Here is a 23,068-nt window from a genome sequence, read left to right as displayed (position 1 = left end):
AAAAAAAACCAAGAAAAACATGCAGTAAACTTTGAAAACCCTGCTCCTTTAAAAAGAAACAGGGCTTCTACCTGGGTAATTTGGGGTTATACCAAGGACACATTAAAGGGATACATTAAGTTTCCACTGATAATAGCAAAAACTAGATACTATAGACACAAAAACCATTGTGCTCAGGATAAAAAGATATTCATTACAATTCTTTGACTAACAGACTAGCTATTTGCAATGCTGACCTACAAAAGTGTTCCTTTTTTCTATCTGAATACGAGCTGTAYATTAAACAGTGTATTTTGTTTTGAAGTACATTTTGCTTTCACACCTCTCTTCTCAGAAGACTGGAGTTAACCCACCCAACAAAGAAAACAGATTTAAATATTTTTCTTTTAAAAGGTCAGAACTTTCCTGACTTTTTCTGACCTGAACCAACACGCAAATCAGTATTCATTACTAAAGCTTATTAAGTTTGTCTAGCTTTTGAAGCAGGCAAAACAGGTATATTCCCATACATCAAGTGTGGCAACAAGAGACTAATCTGCTCCCGAAACAAAAGATTCTTCACTGTCCTAACACATGCATGTAAACTCTACGAAGACACGTAGTTTCCTAATTTACAAAGTGCAGGCTCCATACAACATAGATAACTAACGAAATAAGAGCTTAGAGTTAATACCGAATCCAGGCATGTCAGATGGAAAAAACAGAAGTCCATGAAAGCACCGTTGCTGGTGACTGCAGGAAACAGTAGACAGACTGTAGAGAACCAAACCATTTCTTAAGTGCTTTTTAAAGGTAGGCAAGGTCTCTACTCTAAGAAATGTGAAGAAAATTGCATTTAAGCCAGAGTTTATGGTAAGTCACAGTAGCATACGAAGTTGAACATATTTGAAGTTGCACATAAAAGAGCATCTCATGATGAAAAAGTACTGGTGTACCTGGTAAAAAGAGTAGCATGTCTTGAAGTTCAAGGCGGCAGGGATCAGGCTACTCTCTAGCAACTGTTGAAAAAAAAAAAGATGCAGTGATTATGTACACTAGCTTCTTAACACCATAACGATCCTGACTATCTGAAGCCAACTGGAGAATTTCACAAGTTTCAGTTTGCAAGTTTACCGTTCCTGAAGTTCTAAGTTGTGGTAGCAGGATTGCATCTAAAATAAAAATCCAAGTGCTTTTGACACTTTTTTTTTTTTAACTATTTACACAGGCTCAAAAAGTTAGAAGGGAATCATTGCAGGATTTAATTTCAAATAAGACTACTCACTGCAAATCCAGAATGAAACAAACAGCGAAAAAATCAGTACAAATTTATATTAACTACTACAGTATTATACTGAAAAGACAGTACTACTAGTAATATAAACTGCTCCAAATACAAGGAAAAATAAGTCCCTCAAAGAAAGGGAGAAAATATCAGCCTGCTTAATTTGAAGCTATTCAATCTTTCAGTTCATAAAACAGGAAGATACGGCTTGAGTCGTCTTTAGGAAAGAGCCCTAATTCTAATGATTTCTAAAAGGTAAAGACTCCTGACAGATCATTTATGCTCTGCAACAGACAGTTTACTAAAAAAAGTGGGGGAGCTGGTTTCCCCTCCATCACCTTTGACTATGGCACATTCTACAATACTAAAAAAAAATAGTTCTATGTATATTCTAATGCATCCTAGACACAGTCAAACACTTTAAATACCAACTGATCTGAAAAAGAGTATCAGTGAGGTGAGGTTCTTAAAGTATTCTTTATTAATATCATCAGAAGTTGTAGAAACAACTTTCTTGTAATATAAAGGCACAGGGAGACAGTTTTGATAAAATATTCCAATCAAACAGTAACTTACAGTACAAAAAGACAATTTTAATGCACATACAAACCCCAAACATCTCATTCAAAAATATTTCACCAAGTGTTCATCAATAATGGGCAATGACTAAAAATATAAATTGTTATTGTACAATACATATCTGATAGGTGCAAACTGAACAAGATTTATTGCTTTCCACAATGTTTTCCCTGTAGTGTTTTTTGTTTTTTAAGTTCCAAATTCCTTTTATAATTAGCTTTAGTAACTTATTCCAGAGGGAACTAAACCCCAAACCAAATCTATTAGGACAACCTGGCAGTTACAGAACTGCCTCAAGTAGTAACCAGATGTGGCAGTGTTTGTGTTAAACCTTTTAACAATCATACTACACTCGCTCATCAGGAAGTGTGGTGGATGTTTTTAAAAAAGAAATAATAATAATAAAATTTTTTAGTGCTAAGTCAAGGCTTTTATAATAGGATAGTATTACCTAGTCTCAGGGTTGTTTTATTTTCCTCAAAAAAGTGGATTATGTGATTAAAAAATATATATATAAAGCAAACCCTCTTCGAAGCCTTTTGCCAGAGCAAGTATGTAAAGCAGTCTTCAAATGAGGGGAGGGGAGAAACGAAAACTAAAAGCTGCATTGGTCATTCTAACTTCTGAAAACAAGCAAGGCAAGGGATTGGGAGCAAGTTAGGACTATATATGCAAAGAAGTTTCAAAGGGAGAATTTAGAATTCTAAAATAGCCTCAATACAGTCATCTAAACCAAAAAAAAAAAAAAAAAAAAAAACAAGAAACCCTTTGCATCTTTACATGGCTGCACTTTCTCAGCTTTGAGAAAGAAAAGGCAATGAGTTCACCACTCTCTTCACCTTGCCCTTACAGCAATTTGGTAAAGCAGCAGTTTCCACCACTCTTGTGACGTGGTATTTGAGAGGCATACGGACTCTCCCCTTGAAAGCAGGGAATGCCACCTTGCTCAGAATTTTTAGCTTGTACAAAGTGCTGTTTTATACAAGCGTACAAGAATATTAGTTTTCTTCATTACTGTTGCAAGAAGAAATATGTATACATTTCCTAAGAGTATCTTTTTATGAATAAGACTTCAGGTAAATGAAGCATTATAGAAGTTATTAAAAAAAAAAAAAAAAACAGGCTTTGATGTTGGTTCTTGTAGCAGTAATTGAGGGGGGGGGGTTACAAAAATTAAATTTAGAGGAACAACTTCAGATTTACACAAACCTCAACAAGTCAATTTTACCTGCACTGGGAATGGTCAGACCTAATTCAGGAAATCGTGTCTAGAGTGAATACAGCTTAATCTAGTTTGCTAAACCAAAAGATGAATATTCAGTAAAATTCACTACACTTGAATTCAACAGAATAGGGAAAGGTGTAGAACAAATTGCTAACCTGCTAGACATTTTTATTCAAATTAGGGTTTTCTTCTAGTATCAGCAAGTAGTTTTAGAAGTTTTTTCAAAGAGCAAACAAGGACCACTGAAACTTGAATTTTGAGAATTAACCTCACTATAGTATATCATTTTTTCTTCAAGATTAGATTGGGGACTAACAAACAAAACCATTTTCTTTGGTTTATGCTCAGCTACACGGGATTACTGAATTTTTATTTTTAGTCAAACTTCTATCCTCAACTTATAAGATTTTTTTTTTATCCTAGCCTCTCCCAATCCTCAAATTATCTTTGTTAAAAATGAGTTTACTCATAACATGGTTCCCTGCTAAACAGTCATGTATATATACTGGCATGAAGGGTAGAAATTTTGTACAATAATTACATTAAGTGGTATCTCCAATGGCAGAAATACAAAAGAGATCAAATGAATATTAGTTCAAATGACATTCGAGCTTATGATGATCTTAAAAAAATACACAATGTCTAAGCATAATAAAACACAGTGTAAAAAAACCCTAAAATTAGACAGTAAACATGGGAATCCTGCACTCACAGTAGAAACATACTGCACAGCATTAATATGAAAGCCTGTTAAATTCAAAACAATGCAGACAGCTAGATTCACCTGTATGTAAATGCCACTTCAAGGTGTTTAAACAAACACAAAAATGAGACAATGACGTCAGGAAAAAGGCCTTTAAAACAGGCCAGTCTAACTTGACTTTCCAAGTAAAAACACCAGCTTCACAAAACTGTGATACTAATGCAGTTTTATGTAAAGTACCCTTTGACACAGCTTAACTGACAGCTTGTATCACAGTCTTTTTTTGACTTACCCCCTTTTAAATAGTTAGGGAGAACAGTCAATAGTAGCTCAAGTTTTAGTTCAGTAAGTACCTTGTCTGTTGCAAAGGAACATTGTAACACCATAAAATTATATTTTTATGGTATTTGTAAAACTGATAAACTAGTGTCATATTTTTATTTTCTCTTTTGAATACACAAGTTCAAGACTTTATTTTCTATTTGTCTTTGCAATAGTGTTCTAGCCAGTGTTACAAAAAATTTTCCACTGTGGACTACCTCACATTGTTACTCAATTGTGCAAGGTATTCGCGCAGTTCTTTTGCGGCTTGGAATCTGCCATATCGCTTCTTTGGGTTGGCACACTCATCCAGCAAGGCCTCAAGTCGGCCGTCTTTGGCAATTTCAGTGGGGGGGTCATGAAGTAGTCCTCCAGAAGTACCACGCCATGTGGCATGTCTTGATAAAAGGTTCTGACAAATAGCGTAATAATTGTGGTCCACAGTGACACGAGCACAAAGAATCTCTTTTGAGAAGGACAGGCAAGCTTCTTTATCACAGTCATCAAATTTGCTTTCATACCATACATCCCAGTTTTCAGGTTTATCTGTGAAATACAAGACGACAGTAAAAAAAAAAAAAAAAAAAGTGTGAGAGAGAGGAGGAAGGAACATATGAACAGCTATATACAATTAGAAGCTCAATACAAAGTACACTGGTAATATTTAACATACAAACCAACTTTGGATGCAATCTGAAATGTTCTAGGTTTTTGAGGTTTCACCTGACTGATATGTCTTTCAGTTGAAAGAGTCCTGGCAGTATAAAAATAAGGGAAAGATAGAAAGAAAGGATAAAACAGATAGCTAAAGAGAGGGAAGCAAAAAACAAAAAACAACAACAACAAAAAACCCACACACCACCACCACACAGAAAACACAAGCAATCCACATTCGCACACATACCCAGAGGAAAAAAAAAAAATGAGGCACAAACAAGTACAAGAGAATGATTCACAGCTGGAGTCAAGAGGAAAAAAAAAAAAACCACACAAAACAAAAACAAAGAACATGATCTATTTCAGCAACAACTAGATTTGGTTGCTCCAGTTGTCCTGGGAACCAATACTGGCAAATGGTCTACCAAAGAACAAAAACCCCATTCCAAAGTAACTGCCATAAACTTCTGAAACATTATCTTCCAACTTCTCACTTTAGAGATGTAGTTACTAAGTGTATATTAAAAAGCAGATGCATTACATATAATATCTGAAAAAATAAAATATTTGAGCAAAACAARTTACATTTATGAACACATGCAAAACACTTCTTTACATACAAAAAATAAAACTTGGCTAAATTTGTAAGCAGTAACCACTAAGATACTAACAAACACAAATACAAAACTGAAGAAAAACTTGAACTCATATTCTACTGTGATAATGCCTTGGTTTTATCCTCCAGTTTCATCATATCTGAAGAGTGAGTGACCTGAACATTCTCAAAAGATTGGAATATCAACTTCAATTTCTTTTTAAAGCTCATAAGAATTAGCCTTGTAGAATTGCAACAATTAAGTTAGCATGCAGAACCAAAGCTTCCATTGCTTGTTGCTATGTACATGCCAAAACTTCTAACAGGAGGTAAAATACTTGTCTTACCACAAAGCCACCTTTAACTGAAAACCTGATTGTACAGAAAATACCTTGACAATAACAAGTAACTAAGTGTGAGAGCTCCTGAACCGTTACTACTTTGTGACTGAAAATTTTAAATGAAAACTTTCTTCTTAAATTTTTGGATTACTGCCAGGTTTGAGAAGCTGTCCTTAGTTTTGCAAATCTCTTTTGGGACTGATGTACACCGAAAAACGTACCAGTTTTTGATAGTCTCTGRGCTGACTATTAGTCTACTCATTTATGGTGCACTGAAAGCAAGTCTAGAAAAAGCTACCGAGGGATGACTGCTAAAACTACAAAAATGTCATGTAAAATTTGTACAATGAATGGCAAACTCAAAATGAAAAAAAAAAGCCAACATCAAAAGAGTGGGAAAGAGTGACTTAAGCAAACTCAAATATGATAGGCAAAACAGAGGTAGGATTAGATATTTCACTACAGTGTCATTGGACAGGATGTACATATTCAAATATCTAAACAAGCACATTAATACTGATTTCCTTAATCTCCTGAAAAGTTTCATTACCAGTCTGTCTAGAATGATTAAATATTAAGATTATACTAAGACTGAGAATTTTTTTGTATTATTTTTTGTTTTCTGTTTTCTTAGTTAATTATTAGATTATAAATGATGCATCAAAACCCTACTTAGATCCAACTTGGTTTGAGAGCCACACAGAGCAGATGCAAGTGTGAAACTTTTAAGATCCAGCTTCTGCAGACACTAATTGCTCCTACTCCATGTACACGTTAGCGCTTTCAGAGTTCATTTAAACATCTTTGCGATCCAGCAATTTAGACATGCTCCAAAAGTCAAAGTCTTAAGTAATATTATTTAAAGAGGATGGAGGAAAAAAAAAAGTGAAAGTTTGTGTGGCTATAAGTACTAAAGTAAATGTACTGGATAATCAGTACATTAAAAAGGTTTCTTGGTGTGCTCCAATAGCTTTAATCTAAGTTCCGTGAGAATGCACAATAAGTCTAATACAAAAAAAAAAAAAAAACCTTACTTCCTTGTAGAAGAGTGCATGAAGAGAGAACATGGTCTTAAAATTAATTCTGCAACACAGCATATGAAGTCTATTTGCGAAGCTTTAGAAAAAATCCATTCACCCAAAGTAAATTGGAATCGCTTGGCCTACTGCCACAAACTCCTGCAGAATCTAAGGTTTCACATTCAGCCTATTTCCAGCCTTTAGGTTTGTAAAGTTTTCCGTATAAGCTCAAAAGAAATATGAGCCCATGTAATGCCACTTTGTCAGACATCTCTCCTGTTGCTGCTGCTTTGAGCTTTTTACAGTTGACAAAAAGATGAACAGATTTTCACTACTCCAATTTGGAAACAGCACTAAAATTACCCATTCCTTCAGTTCCATTACTGCAGAGCAACCATTTGACCAACTGACCCGAGGCAGGCTATGTAACTACAGGCAAGATGGCAATAAGATGTCATTCACAGAAAAGGGAACGCCAAGACTTCTCTACTGACAGATGTCTCGAAAAAGACAAGAGCACTCTCTCTATTTTCATTAAGGTAGAGCAGTCAGTCAGGCCATGTGTCTGCCTGTCCATCCGTCTGTCCAAATCCTCCTCCCCCATCCCTCCCACCCCCCTTTAAACAGGAATGCAGAGATTAGAAGTATATGCAAATCAAATTCAGGTAACCTCAACACTTTGTAAAATCGACAAATTAGTCAATCTAATTAGTAGTCTATTTGTCATATAAAGCTAATTAGCTGTAGAATAAAGCCACTATCACAAAATGAGTTTTAACAACTACATATACTTTAAAAAGAAATTGTGGTTACAGAGAAAGAAACAAGAGAAATGGAGGCAGGGGGAAGGGAGGGATGGAGGGAAAAGAGACTTACTCTGTCTGATTAATCTTTTGTCTGCTACCAGAACGTTTTCTGCATCTACAATGATAACTTTCCCATCTCTTGGTCCAACTGCAAAGTTGTCAAAGCTGACATCAAGGAGGTAGAGTGCAAATTCAAAGTCATTATTTGTCAGCTGCTCAGCTATTTCCATTAATTGCCAGGCCAGATCCACTCGTTTCTCCCATGGTGCATTAAAGTAACTCCACAGCTCTTCTCCAACGTAATTGACAGCCACCATTCTTCCACATGCTCCCAAGTACTTTGCGAACGGCCAACCCTCATCAGATGGAAAACTCTGTATAAAAAATTTTTTTTTTTTAATTTTCATTAATACAAAACAGCTTATATTTTAAAAGGCTGTGCAATAAAGTTTAAGAAATACCTGTAAATATCTATCAGTACTAGTGATAAATACATTTGGATATACCTCTAAGATTTGAGAAGCAAGAAAGTACAACACAAAATATATTTATGCAAGCATGATGTCATACTGAACTACTAATCCAAAGGGGGAGAGCTGGGCCTAAGGTAATATACAATTATAAAATATATCTAGCTTTTCATATATTATGCATTTTCCAATTTCATTAACTGTCTTTTTTCTATTGGTGCTTTATGCATATTTGTACTAATGAAAGTGTATTTTCTGCCAAGATGATTTTTCAATCTCATGCGCAATTAAGACCAATGATTTTTTTAAATTACAATCTAAAAAAAGAAAAAAAATTAAATTACAGCTCTTCCTGTTTTTCCCCCAGTTGATTGGATTCTCATTGAGGATCCTCTCAGATGAGGATCTCACTGAAAGGAATACAGAACAGACTGAGGTATAAGAAGTAGTTTAGGGTTTTCTGTGCCTCTAGTACTCCTTAACAATCTATCTCTTGATGAATTGCCATATATGTACTTTGTGCGCATGTATGCACGCATGTGTGCACAGTCATTATACAAGACTCCATAAAGTTATAACAAGCGTAAAATCTGTCTCCATTAGCAGTTTTCTCGGATATTAATGCAAGAGACTGAATATTAAGAACATATTACAAGCAATAAAAAAAGCATATTTTTGTATTTCAGTTGTGCTTAATGTGCCCGAAAACCTTCAGCACGAATAAACACAAGCATTTAAGACGTATCCTCCATACTATGCATCAGGAAGAAATCTCAGAAATTAAAGATTAAAAGCCCCAAGTTTTAGTATTTAGCACTCCTTAAGGACATAATGCACACTAATTTTAACTATTAGGAAGTATCACTATTTGCACATGCTATCCCCCACTATCACGTCACCAGATGATAACTCAATCAACTTTGCAATGATAACATAGCAAAAGTTTCACCACATGGATTGAATTGCAGGAGGGTTTCAGTTTGAATGGGAGTTTTAGACCTACTAGAATACACGACGGCAGAACAGTTGTAGTAAACAGAGAGAAGAGACACTGGAGGGAAGTGTATCAAGTAGCAGAACAGATCTGAACTTAAAATAAAGTCAGGGAAGAGCAGCCCACCACTCACCCATCTCTGTGTGTATCCCACCAAATGAAAAAAATTAATAATAAATAATAGAGTGCTTACCTACCCAAGCAGCATAACCCCAGAATACACATCTCCCTTACAACGAATCTATACTGATAAGTACTGATGTTGGCTAGAAACGCTAGAAGTTCTGTAAAACACTAGGAACTACATGCCACATCCATCCCCAAGAATTAATACTTCTTCTGGAAATGCAAACAGCAAAGTTAAAGCTACATTTGATACAAACACTAAGATGACAAATTTAGTATCAAAAAGCCCCCCAAAAAACAAAATAGATTTGCTTAATCATGATAGACCATACAACAATATAAACCAAAAATACACATTCCAATCATTACTCACAAAACTTGCTTGCATATTTCACTGGCATAAGCAGGCTCCCATGTCAGGAACCAAGTTTGATTAAGACTACTACTAATTGGCTTCTTACCTAAAAGTTTATTGGATCAGTGAATCCCCTAGCATTACTCAAGATGACACTTCTAACAGACATCTTCTCTACCTTTTAAAATTCACTGCTGGTAAACACACAGGAAGACAAAGCAAATAAGCACATTTGCTGGGTACTGCAGCAAGAGCTTCTCTTGGTTGAATCTGATTTCTAGGATTTCACAACAGCTGCAGGTTTCAGGAAACAAAGAACAAAATCCTTCACAGAGATTCTCTTCATCTAACAAGTTATTTCATTACAAAACAAGATTCTTAGTTCCAGAAAGTTATACAGACAACTACTACTAATGTAAAGATTTACTGAAGCACATTACCACCCCTCTTCTGCATGGCCAAYACCATTGCTTCTGTGGTGTAACTTCTCCCAGAAGTTCACAGGCAGGTACTATTCCTTTTTCATCCATTCTGAATCATTATCTGAAGAAGTTCAAAACTATACAAAGGTGACTATGAAATAGTGAATAAAGTTCTTACTGACAGTAACAACTCTCCCCCAAAAATAAAACAAAAGTAAAGAAAGGATTTAAGCATTCCTTTCCATTTCTATGACACAGATAGTGTAGAAGTTCACTGGAACACTCCACATGGCTCTCATTTGAAATCTCCAGCACAGAACAGGAGAAATTCCAGATCAGCATACTAGTTCACCTGACCTACAGCATGCTCATTTCTGTCCTCTTTCTAACGGTCCTTAAGACCAAGAGAGAAGCTTCAGGAGAGAAGTTTCTGCCCTGGAAGCACCCTCCTTGCCAACCTCTACTCTAAGTGACTCAGAGCCCTTCTTTGTTTTCATTGTCACATGATCAAAATTCATGGAAGAATTATTTAATCCTATTCCAAATATGTACCTATCAAATGATTGGGAACTTCAGCCTCTTCCCCATCATGTGATCAGAAGTACATGGATGTCCTTCTGATCACATGGCGGGGAAGAGACTGAAGTTCCCAATCCTCCTGCACGTAAGGGCAGCCTTGGTTCTAAACCCATGTATCTTCCAGCATCACCAAATTTTTCCTCTAATAAAAATAAAGTTAGCACCAAAGCTTAAAACAAATACTATTCCAAAACCATAGAACACTTAACAGAAGCTAGTATCATAGCATACGAGACAACCATTTTAAGCTGTTCATTTTCAACTTCCCATGAAGTAGGGGTACACTGTTTTATACTATCTAGCTGCTCTCATCAAGTTGTTTACAGCTTTATAGTTTGCACAAATGAAAAATGCTCACTTCTGCAATTAAGTGGCTTTTATTAATGGGGCATGATTTAAGTCATTAAAATACTTCTCTTCTGATATAATTAATATAATTTTGATATAATTTGATATAATTAAATAAAATGTTATGGAGGCCCTGATTGAACCCATAACTAAAGTTAAGACTCAGTATCAAGTTAAATTATATTTACCTTCCAGGAGTCCTTGCCTTGAAACACTTAGGAACATTACAATTTGTTCATCTATGCTTTTAAAATTGTTTAATATTTAAAATGAATTTTGAGCATGTATAAATACTCATTTGTTTGTCTGTTAACATTAATCAACAGCTGGATCCCAGAGAAACTTAGCATCTGTCCCAGACTATTCTGGCTCAAGACAGAGCCCTATGGAGCCTTCAAGGCCTGTTCAGTGTTACATAGCCAAGTCTTGTATACATGCTACCTCTGAAGAAATTAAATTCATAATTAAGATATATTGTTGACTCAGTTTGTCAACTTTATGAAAAGAGCCATTAAACCAATCTCTAACGTTGCCATAGCAAGAGTAGAAGACAATTTGGGGGGGGGGGGAATTGTATTTACCACTGCAAAAAGCCACCTTTATCCCACCTGTAACACTTAACTATAAGTTCTTGGGTATAAAAAGTGAACATTTTAAGAAGTCAGTATCCTCTTGTGTTGGTCAAGAAGACATCGGACCCACAGTAAGTACAGAATAGCTTTAAATTTTTTAATGGTGCCTTATTTATAGCCCTAATATATTTACAAGTATCTGAACTTCTATTTTAGTCACCTGATCTACCAACACAGATATCTGGTCATGAAAAATCCTGAGAATGATGCAGAACTCACTTGATATTTTTGAGACCAGTATACTGAATCACAGCTTGAAAATATCATAACTGAGGAAAATTTAACCTCTCTCACTAATCAAATCTGCTATGCAATAAGCATGACATTTATCCAATCTTCAGCTTTTCATCTGTAGACTTCAGGCCAGTTTATGAAAGTGGTAACTAGGGCCAAATATCCACTAGTTCATGGCAAGTGAAATGACTCATCCCACAGAAAGAACGTAAGTTTTTTTTATTTGCTTTTTTCATGGTTAGCAAAGTAATTTTCCAACAAACATAAATGAAGCGTGCACTAATAGTGTTACTACTTTTTTCTACAAACAGGCCAATAAAATGAAAACTTCCATCTGTGGCATCAATAAACACCACTACAATGAGATTTCATGCACTTTTATCATCTCTGTGTTCAGTTCTTGGATCAAAATGAACCAATATGCAAATGAATAGAGATCAGAAGGATGTTGTCCATCAACTGAAGTTAGTTATTTACAAAGGAACATGCCATTTTACTCAAAAAGAAGCAAGAAAGTTATCATAAGTGACATTCAGAGAACTGAATGACTAGGATCAGGGGGCGCATATGCAAATTCAAAATATTATCTACCACTGTCTATCAGGAAAAAGCCTCCCAGCTTATTGTCGAGGATCATACGCATACACGTGTACCTATCAGTTCTACACTCGAGCAAGGCTACTTTATCACATCACTAGATTACTGTCTTAGAAAACAATTTTGTATCTTGGAGAAAATTTATCTGATTTCACTTCCAGATGAACACAGGATTACTGATTTCACCAAATGAGCATAACATTTTCATATCACTGCATTTTAGCCATGTTCACATTTAAGGTATGATTTTGGACARCATCTAACAATTCTAAAGGAAAAACAAAGCTATTCTAGTAATGGCTTGGTTAGTGTCTTTCATAAGAGCAAGAACTCCATCCTGTTCCTTTCCTATATTCCAGTCCTGTTCTGTTCATACTTTGGGAGAGAGGCAAAGGCACAAGCTGAACCACAACCACTTGAGTCTGGCAAAGGCCATGCTACCATCGGAAGGGAAGGTGGCCATCCCTCCCAACCTGTCAAACACATTCATTTCAACCCCCTCCTTCACGTCATCAAGAAAGTGACACAGCTGGAAATCACTTTATTTGCCGAGCCAGGGTTCAGTTGGATCAGTATCCTTATCCAGCTTGACACATCACCACATAGTGCTAGCACTGACAAAAGGAAGGGAGCAGGCCTGCATAGCTGGTGCAGAGAAAAGGGATAAGGGGACCATTCCCTTCCAGCAGCAGCACGGATTTATAAAATGGATTAAACTGATTGTGCAGGTACAGCATTAGCCACAACTGTACACTGATCTTCAAAACACGCTATTATGCTTCCTGTTGCATACACCGAATTTCATTTCACATAAGAAATTCTGGGAGCAGTTCAGTTTTAGAAGGGAACCTCAGTAGTAGTATAATATCTGCATGCCATAATGTAACACAGATATATTTATAAGTCTGCAGCAATAAAAAGATCTTTCGACAACAGGAGTACAGGGAATCCTGCCAACATCTGCACATGTACAAACATCTCTGTTTTGGCTCCTTTCCAACTGGCATGTAACAGCCATATCTACACTTCATTACCCAAGTCAGTAGCTGAAGAAGGGGATAAAAAATATGTACAAGTGCCCCATTCACCAGTTTTATATTCACACAATGAATTTGACAAGAATATTAATTGAAGTGCAGATATGTTATCTTTGTAAGCAGAGATTTGTAACTTTTTGTACTATTCTATTTTGAAAGCATTTTTCTAGATTGAATTGTAGTTAACTTAACAGGAAGATTTTTCCCCCCCTCCATGTATTACCATTTTAAAAAGCCAGTAAGACATGAACACAAGTTTGTATGGCCATTAAATAGGGTTTCCATGAACAAGTTACATTTGGAAGAAACAGCTTAATAGGCAGCTGCCAAAAAAATCTGACCGTTGTATGGAATGAAGGGCATGGTTCTTATTTAAACTCCCAAATTGCTAACAGCATAAAGATTTGATTAGACAGAATATTCAAGTACAAAACTATTTGAAGACTACTTAGAAAAATATGTACATTTGACAATTCAGATAAAAAAAAACTAAGCTTTTGTTCAAAACTCAGGAAGAGTTATTTGATAAAAGAGCCTACAATTCTTATACACCCACCCACATTTTATCTGTGAATACACACACAAATGCCATGGAAACCACAGACAATTAGGCTTTTAAAAGTGTTTAAAATACAGTAGTGGACACTGAAAAACTACAGACAGGCAGCTTAGTAAGTTTTCCCTCATTAAAGAAGTTGCTATCCTGCTCCGTTCATAGAGCAATATGTATAATGATCATTTAACATAAAGATTGAAAAAAGTAAACATGAGAAAACTCCAACTACTGCCACTCCCAGTGACACGTAGTCCAAAAAATATTTTGATACTCTAATTAGAGTAGCTACATGACATCTCTAAGCAAAACTCAAAACCCTAAACAAATCCTGTCAAAGGGCAAAAGACACTGTTCCTGAAAGAATTATATAGCATTTATGTCTTAAAAAATAAAAACAAAAAAGCATGCTGTAGTTTCAGAAGAAATATTGAGAATTAATACAGTGAATTTATCATTTTACTCAAGTATAAAACACACTAATAGTTGATTTGTCTTCCTCACTCCCATCTCTCTAAACATGAGATGATAYACAAATCTGCCACCGGTTTTGAATGTTCAGAGCTGTGAATTACATTATGTGGTAAAGCTCAGCAGCTTGAAGTTGATAAAGCTTATTGTAGACTGCAATATCAAAAAAAACCCTCTGAATCAAACTCTTTAAAGAACACTGTTAACAACCAAACCAATAACTCATCTTAACAAAGTCCAAGAAAAGATCAAAAAGTTTAAGTGACTACTGACACCTTTAAGCTATTGTTCCACTGTAGCATTAAAAAACAAAAATCCTTTCCATTACAAAAACTACTCTAGAATCTGCTGAATCACTACTAATTTTTCTATAAAGTTGATTCCACACCCACACAAAGAGCTACATCTTACATACAATGAAATTAAACAAGATTCCAAAAGCAGAGTGGGGACTTTTCTTACTGCTCATCATGACCTTGAAGGCCTGATGGCAAAATTACACCCTTGGTGACACCTTTGTTAAAACCATCATATTAAACTGTGTTTGCCAAGGCACAAACTGGCACGGCAACTGGAATTTTAATAATACACTCTTCCTCAAAAGGAAAAAAATTTAGTTCTCTCTCCCAGAGTACTGTTGATTCTGCAGTGTAAACAGAAGTAGCAGACTTATTTTAGTCACCAAGGCAAATAAGCACAACTCTGGAGCCACACAGACTTGGAGATCAGACTTTACAAAGAAATCTTTCAGATCTAAAGGAGGTTAAAAATAGCTTAAAAGCAGATGCTTTCTTTTATTGAAATTGTAACGCAATTTAGAATATACATATGCAAACACATTTGTGAATGCTAGTGTGTGTGTAACAAAAACAATTTCACTCGCAATTGCATGCCAAATCATTCACTGTTCAACTGAAACTCCCAGAAAAGCTGAGCGTACGAACCTAAACACACACACACACACACACACACACAGATTTTATTTAATATTTGGAATATTAGCGTTCCCCACTGAAACTAGGTTCCTTTAGTTTATTTGAGTTTGGGGCTTTTTTTTAGGTTTCAATGAGTTTCCACATACAATTCATACCTACAAGTGGAAAATATCAGGCTTAATTTACACTCCATAGAACAAAAACATGCAAACAATTTTAAATACAAACCAACTTAGAAGTTGCTCAATAATTAAGTTGCCCATAAACTTTATAATTGTAGTTGAAGTATGCTATTTCTTCATACAAGTTAATGGATAATGATTAAATGCAAGAGTAGGAAGGAAAACTGAATGCTGTGATTGGTTCTTACCTATTCACACTAGTTTTTAGTTCAGCAGCAGATGCTGATGATCATTATCTACTTCTCAGAGGTTATGGGTTTGGGATATATCACTGCAAAGAAATAGCAGAGATGGCCTACACCTACTTCTAAAAGTTAATTTTCAAAATGAAAAAGACTAAAAAAGCCTCAGTTACTTAAATTCGGGGGGGGGGGGGAAGAACACACACTACTCCCCCTACACAACACACGTACAGAAGCAAGTGGACAACATAGGTATTTCAAGGTTCATAATGTGGGGCTAACAGACATTTTTTAATGTTACGTGCCCAAAGTTACAGCTTATCAGAAGGATTTCCACTTAAGCCTATACAGCGATTTCTCAGCAGCCACTAGATTAAGAAAGACATTCTTCAYAATCCATATCCCCAATAACTTGAATTTCTTCACTTTTCTAAAACATTCCTTTTACTTACTTACACTCCTTTACTTTGGGAAAGCTTCACCAAAAAGAAAGATGAAAATATTTTTGATCAGTTAAGGAAAACAATTAAACGTGATAACACCACAGGTACTAACCACTTCTRATCTGATACATTCATTCATATGACATTGCAGAAAATAACTCTTCAGTTTTAATCGCAATCAAATTAGTGAAATACTCATAATACTAAGCTTCCCAAATTTAATTGGGCATAATTTTTAGTTTTTTCTTTAAAGTTCGCACACTGGAAATTCAGGGACAGATGACAAACTGATCTTCTTTCCCAGAAACATTTACAGGTATGTAAAACAGTCATCAAGAAAGACTAAAACCTCCGTTTAACACCTAGAATTTCAATTCAGAAAGCAAGGGGTTTAAATTATCTTTTCTACAGGTGTCAGTCAAATGATTTGGTCAAAAAAAATTTAAAGAAAAAAAAAATCACAAGRTGGGAAAAAACTTCCATTTATACAAAGTAACACTTAAGTGCCATTCCTTAAGCCTAGCTTATCTTCACTGTAAAAAATAGTCTTCAGATAGAAAATAAAAGTTTATTTCACGGAATTAATTGGGGGGGGGGGTAAGCCATCATTTACAGTGATCTTGAGTAGACTACAGTGAATCTCTAAAATGGAATAATATACAAAATTGTAGACTATCTAAAAGCCACAAATCAATTTGAGATAACAACATGATATACTAATAACAACTGACCTCAATCAACTAGATTTAACTCTTTCATAAAGATCAGAAAAATACTCAACATTTTGAAACATTAAATACTGTTTAATATGTCAAAAATGCCAGTATCTGTATGCACAGACACTTATAGCAAATAATGCTAGTCCACTAGAAGACACTTCAGATAGTCTAGATAACTAACTTAAATCCATTACTCAGTATCTAACATAGCAATTATCTGTTCCGAAACACCATGTCTGAGTAATGAGGAAAGTTTAAGAGGCATCAAGTATTAATACTGGATGGCATTCTACTAGTGGGTTTAGAATACCACAGAACTGCAGAAAATAAGCTACAGCTAGACTYGTGTTACATGATAAAAAGAAAAGATAAATAACAGGCATGAAAAGTTGCCTACTTGCTTCTTACCRAGTTATATATGGATCAGCAAAATAATTTTCTGCAATTGACTAAATTACTACTTTGAGTGAATTCAGAGCAAGAAACTGTTTCAAAGAGATCACAGTTAGTGTTTTAATATATGTATACCAGATGCCAATTACCTTTCCCAACACAAAACAAACAGAAAACCCACTGGTGACACAAACAGAAAACAATGGAATTTTAGGTTCTGCAGCAGCAGACTGCTCATGCAGGGTAATCATACAGCTGGTCTTTACACAAGGAGTAAGGATGATCAGAAGCTGCAAGAAGGAAGCCATTGGCTCTAAGGATTTGGAAAGCTAAACACATATCTGAGGGAAGAGCAATGAATTACACAATCTATAAAAAAGAAAAAAATCCAGAAATATAACTATGTTCCAGATAGGTTTTGGAATTTTTCTTAGAGTCAGAAAATTAAAAGTGTTAAACACAATTTATACTTTGTATGCAAGGTATGTGTTGCTAGTCTCAATAGTTCTTTTARAGACTTTTCATTTTAAACAGATTTGGAGGGAAAGCACAGTTTTGTTAAAAGCTACAGTTCTAGACAAAATTACATTAATACATTCTGGATACAATTTACAGTCACCTTCTATAGGTTAAAAAAAACCACCATTGTTTACAAGCATTTTATTTAAAAAATGCAAAGTTTTTGTAGACTTCGAGTACACTCAGAAAACAAAGCAAATACCCTGCCATTTTAAAAGTTCATCTGGTGATATCTTACACCAATACAGCAGTCAGTACAAAGGCAAGACTAAGTATTGCAAGACCAGCTCTATTTGTACTTATGCCACAATAGTTAATAGAACATATGGCTCAGTATTGCTAGGACACACGTAAACTGCCTTTTAGAGTTAACTAGAAGATCTTGGGGTGGGGGGGTAGACAACCATTTTTACTGAAAATGTAGTTTTCCAATTCAGAAACAAGTTGTTAGTTCAGTGGTACTGTGTTCTGCCAGTTACGGTGTAGTTAGCTTCCAAACTCGCAGGACAAGGTGTCCTCAGCTTTGCTCTGATGAATGTGCAACCATGCACGGCTGCATAATGTGGCTCAATCACAGCAGTCACGGCGGCATGACAACAGTGGCTCGAAAAGACACATCTGCAGAGCCTCTAACCATGAAATACTACAGGCTGATATAGGCCAAAGCAAAACCTCTGCGAAAAATAGCAGATATTTCTACAGAACGCTTAATCTTTTCCCCAAATCATTCTGTTAAACAGCCTTATTTTTTGAGAAAATCTTGTTAGCAATTAAGAAAAAAATGAAGAATTTATGTAAGAGTTAAGAGACTGAACACTGATCTTAGCTTCTATGGAAATTAACAAYAAGCAGCAAACATTTCCACCTCTATAGAAACACGTTTATGTTTCTAGTTGCAATGATGAAACAAATGCAAGATTTATCATGCTACTTCATAAAGTTAAGCAGTGTTAATTATGTTAGTCTATGTCATGTTTAAGAGAGGAAGTTTCTCCACTACCGTTATTCTTAAAAGAGAATCTAGAAGATGGATGGTTTATAGAAAGTCACAGGGTAAGGCTAAAACTGTACTTACAACATCTACGTTGGTTCTATGAATTCTTCAAGAAGTGACACTACAGGGAGTCACACTACACTCAGTTTGTAAAGCTCTTTATATTTTAAGCTTTACAATTTCTTCACGAGGCAACTTTGGCCTACCCATCTTTGCAAATGYTGCAGTCATCCTGTTCAATTAGGACTCATGCCATGAACAGATCCCATTCTTTCAGTGATTCCCATTTAAAATACCCTGTTTTCCATCAAGTAAGTTGAAGAGAACAGCAGCAAGTTTCGTTGCTGCTATTGTCTGAACAAACTGTTCACATTTACCTAMACTACTGGTTTAGATGTATCAGATTTCAATTACAGATCGGAATTTAATTTACTAAAAAATATTTGCCTTTATATTGCAAGAGAGGACTATTAGAAAAAATTAAGGAAAGAAAACAAACAAATCTATCAGAACTTAAATCATTCACACTGAGTTAAAAAGTTCTTTCCTCAGTCCTCTCATATAGGCTGTTTCATTCAAATGGAAATTCAGATTAAAAAAAATGTGAAAAGATTTATGTACTGAATAGTTTAGTGAGATTCTGTGAAAGTAAAAATCGTATTTTACTACTCAGAGGAGATGTAAACAGTAATAAAAGCACAACCTCAAAACTTACTACAGGAAAAGTTCCCAGTCAGCTCTGACTATGCATTTCATAAGCACTGCCACTTCAGAAATAATCCATACTACAAACAAGCTTCAAGATAAAATCCCAATCTCTGATTTAAAAAAAAAAAACCACACACACTTATAAACTACTAGCTCTACCAGCTACTTACTAGCTCTAGTAGGTGACTGAAGTGAATTTTTTCATTTAAAAAAAAAAAAAAAGCTTTCAATTCAGTGCCTAAAGTGCCTAAACATTTACATTAGATTGCTCCTATAAATTAATTAATTAACACAAAACTTTTGCGTTCTGAACAATGAGAATCTAGAAGTATTTCCACTTCTAAACCAAAAACAAGACCATGCATGACAATCTTAAAAAGTCACACTGGCAAGTACCATAAAAAAAACAATTCTTCACATAATTTCATGCAGGTTTTCTTTCTTGGAGTCAGCTGATTTTTAGAAGCACCCTCCAGGTCTTATTTCCATACCAGTATCCACCCTACTCAATAGGGCAGACATTACACTCTAAGATATTTTAGATATCTTATGTATAATACAAGCAAAATTCTGAGTAGCCAGTTATCTCTGATAAGAAGATAACTTCACCTCTCATAAAGTATACCTTGCTGTTGCAATAGCCACCTAATACAGAACTATCCATTCCTTATGTGTTTTTCTGCTAGAGACTGAGAAGAATGGAGTGGTATGTTACATGTAATGCAGATGAGAAGAATTAATACAGATTCATATGAATTATTTTTAAGATATAATTTCATTCTCAACTAAGGTAAGAGATACAAACCATCAGTACCCATTTCCAAAGCTTATGAACACCCTTCTGCGAAAAAAAAAAAAAAAAGTCAAAATACATTAACTTTAGGTGCTTTTAAAAACACAAGGCTGGTCTGAAGTTCCCCTAATTTTTTTCCAGAGTATGCCTACATATCCAAGTTTACAAGTCTCTGTAAAACACCTTTGATTTTGATAAAAGGTGACAGAGAATTTTAACAGACTCCAGGCAATAGGCTGCTTTGCTTCCCACCRATCTGCCCGGATCTGCTCCTCAGCAGCACCTTGGGCAAGCAAAGTGCTTGCAAGTGCCATGTCCAAAGATTTTTATGTCTTCTACAGATTTGCCTGACGGCCTCAGGGCTCATCTACAACTTATCAAGAAGCTGACAGCAATCAAGGCTCTTAAATCAATCAGTGCTGCCCAAAGCCTTTTGATCCATCAGGCAATAGTAAATGCTGCTACTATGCCATATCCTTTGTCTGTAAAGGATACATTATCCCACAAGTTATGAAGAAACATATAATACTGTTTTCAAGCCAGCCAGGTCTATGCTCTATATGTTGCAGCCTATATTCAAATCAAAAACTAAGTTGTATGAAGAACAGCCAAAACAAATCTATGCTCAGGGAATTCCCAAATACAGTCAAAGCAAGGAAATGCTCTTATTTAAGTGGAATTTCCCTTTTCACTGTGCTCAAGAGCAACTTCATTGCAAAATGGAAGAGACACAGTACATTAAACAGCAAACCAAAAAACTCTGAAAACAAAACCCAAAAGTTGTATGTAGGGAGACCGAAGGGCAGAGGGCATACTACCCAAAGAATACATTTTAAATTGAGTAATGGTACACCTCTCCATAAATGCATTTCTAGAAAACGCACTTAATAGGTGAATTTGCTGGAGGGTAAATCCTATAGMATTGCTTTGGGGGCATTAGCTGTTTCTTGACCCTCACTAGAGATACACAAGCTGTTTATAACAGTAATCATGTAGTGATGTTTTCAAATGTATTTGCAAATATTCTTTTCTGCGTACATCAGATAAAGACAAGGACAGTTCAGTAGTTAGACAAAACAATTCTGGGCCCAAACTTACACACTAATGGCATGCTTGGAATTCCTTCAACAGCATTATGAGCTGAAATGTAAAGGAAGGGGAGGCACTGTCCAATCCAAGTGTGTGTATATATATACACGTGTGTGTATATATATATATATATATATATGGAAGAGATGTAACTGAATGGTGCCATAGAATACCACAGTTTCCTACAGTTTTTTCATCTAAAAATCTGAATAAAATCCAGATTTTACAATATATATTAAAGCACATGTTCTTGTCTACCAAATTGCAACAACACATAACCAGTCCTCTTAAAGCGCATGAGAGATTTAACTCACTGAAAAGAGAAATCTGGTCATTTATTTGTCACTCCCTTATGAGGCTGCAAAATGTCTGCTTCTGATTTTTTACCTCACAGAAAAATAAAAGTTCTGTCTCGTTCCCATGAAGAATACAACCCCGCACAGGAGCTAGTTTTTGAGAAGGAAAGCACAGTACCGTTACRAGTCCCTACCCACTTTTCTCTCAAACTAGACCCTAGGAAACTGGCCACTGATTCCCAGAGCAGCCTAAGAACATACATGACGGGAGTGGGGCAAGGACATAGAGCCGAAGAGCTAACTGCTGAAAGGTGCCAGTGCCCCAGAAAGCACCCCCGCCTGCCGGGGCGCCCCCGGGGCTGCTCCCGCCGCGCGCGGCTCGCCTCCACCTCCGCCGCGGAACGGCGGGAAGCTCCCTGCCGAGCCTGGGCAGGCAGGGAAGACGGAGAGGACTAAACCCTCGAGGCACAGCAGTGCCACGGAGGGAGCAGAAGACTCAGGAAAACGCACAAACAAGCCTCACGGGGGGGAGCAGATAAAGACGACGTGCCGGAGCGCGGTAAAGCAGCGCCTCCCGCCCCGGACGGCGCCTCCCGGGAGCCCCCAACCGCGCCGCGCCGGGCCGCGCCGGGCGGGGGGAGGCAGGCGGCGCGGCCGGGCCCGGGCCCGCCGTACCTGCAGCACCAGCGGCTCCGGGTTGAAGGCGAGCGTGATGAGGAGCTGCATGCGCTCCGAGTCCTTCAGGTTGCGCAGCAGGAAGCTGCCCGAGTCCTTGGTCTCGGCGTAGCGGCGCACCAGGCGGTCGAGCAGGCGCTGCGAGGGGCAGTGCACCAGGTCGGACCAGCCCTCCACGGCGTCGGGGGTGAGGAGCCGCACGTCGCCGTTGAGGCTGGCGAACTCGGTGGCGTGCAGGGCCTGCAGGAGGTCGCAGCGGCCCCTGCCGGTGGCGCGGCGGCAGATCTTGGTGTCGATGTCGGCGAGCTCCTGCGCGGAGCCGAGGCGCTTGAGGACGACGCGGCGGCTGCCCTCGCGGGGCTCGCCGTAGCGCGCGAAGTAGACGTTCTTGACGTTGAAGAAGTCCAGGAGGCGCAGGCGGCCCCAGCTCTCCAGCCGCAGCTGCCCGTTGAGGAACTTGCGGCACCAGCTGGTGCCCCAGCAGGCCGGGCACTTATTGAGCTGCAGGAAGCGCCGCTCCGACAGCTCGTTGCGCTGCAGCGAGGCCAGCAGCGAGTGCGTGTTCAGCACCAGCGCCGCCGCCAGGCTGCCCAGCACCGCCAGCTTCACGTAGCGGTACAGCCGCCCCAACTTCAGCGACACCAGCCGCAGCATCGTCCCGCGCCGGGCCGGGCCGGGCCCCCCTCCCGCCTCCGCGCTCGCTCCCCGCCCCGGCCGCGCCGCAGCTCCGGCACCAATAAACTCGCCGCCTCGCCGCTCGCCCGATAAAAGGCAGCCAAGTTACTGAGGGGACGGCGGCGAGGGGGAGGGGG

General features: G+C 37.4%; 1 protein-coding gene across 7 annotated transcripts in view; it reads right to left on the bottom strand.

Moving 5' to 3' along the window:
- The window catches only part of CUNH3orf58 (chromosome unknown C3orf58 homolog), a 28,248-nt gene extending 5,304 nt beyond the window's left edge, over nucleotides 1–22,944 (bottom strand). For 2 of the 7 annotated variants that reach the window (XM_026087052.1, XM_026087054.1), the window contains exons 1-4: nucleotides 22,257–22,944; nucleotides 7,581–7,884; nucleotides 4,316–4,656; nucleotides 936–998 (exon numbers count right to left, since the gene is read on the bottom strand). In XM_026087052.1, the coding sequence (XP_025942837.1) occupies nucleotides 936–998; nucleotides 4,316–4,656; nucleotides 7,581–7,884; nucleotides 22,257–22,910 (1,362 nt within the window). In that variant the 5' untranslated portion in view covers nucleotides 22,911–22,944. Of the gene's footprint in view, nucleotides 1–313; nucleotides 999–1,722; nucleotides 4,657–7,580; nucleotides 7,885–22,256 lie in introns of those variants that run through there. The other 5 variants (XM_026087053.1, XM_026087049.1, XM_026087051.1 and 2 more) reach the window with 5 other exon arrangements.
- Between the last annotated feature and the right edge of the window lie 124 nt (nucleotides 22,945–23,068).

The sequence above is a fragment of the Apteryx rowi genome, unplaced genomic scaffold, assembly GCF_003343035.1.
Source record: "Apteryx rowi isolate R43461 unplaced genomic scaffold, aptRow1 scaffold_70, whole genome shotgun sequence".
Lineage (NCBI taxonomy): Eukaryota > Metazoa > Chordata > Aves > Apterygiformes > Apterygidae > Apteryx > Apteryx rowi.
This window is presented reverse-complemented; position numbering and strand designations above follow the sequence as displayed.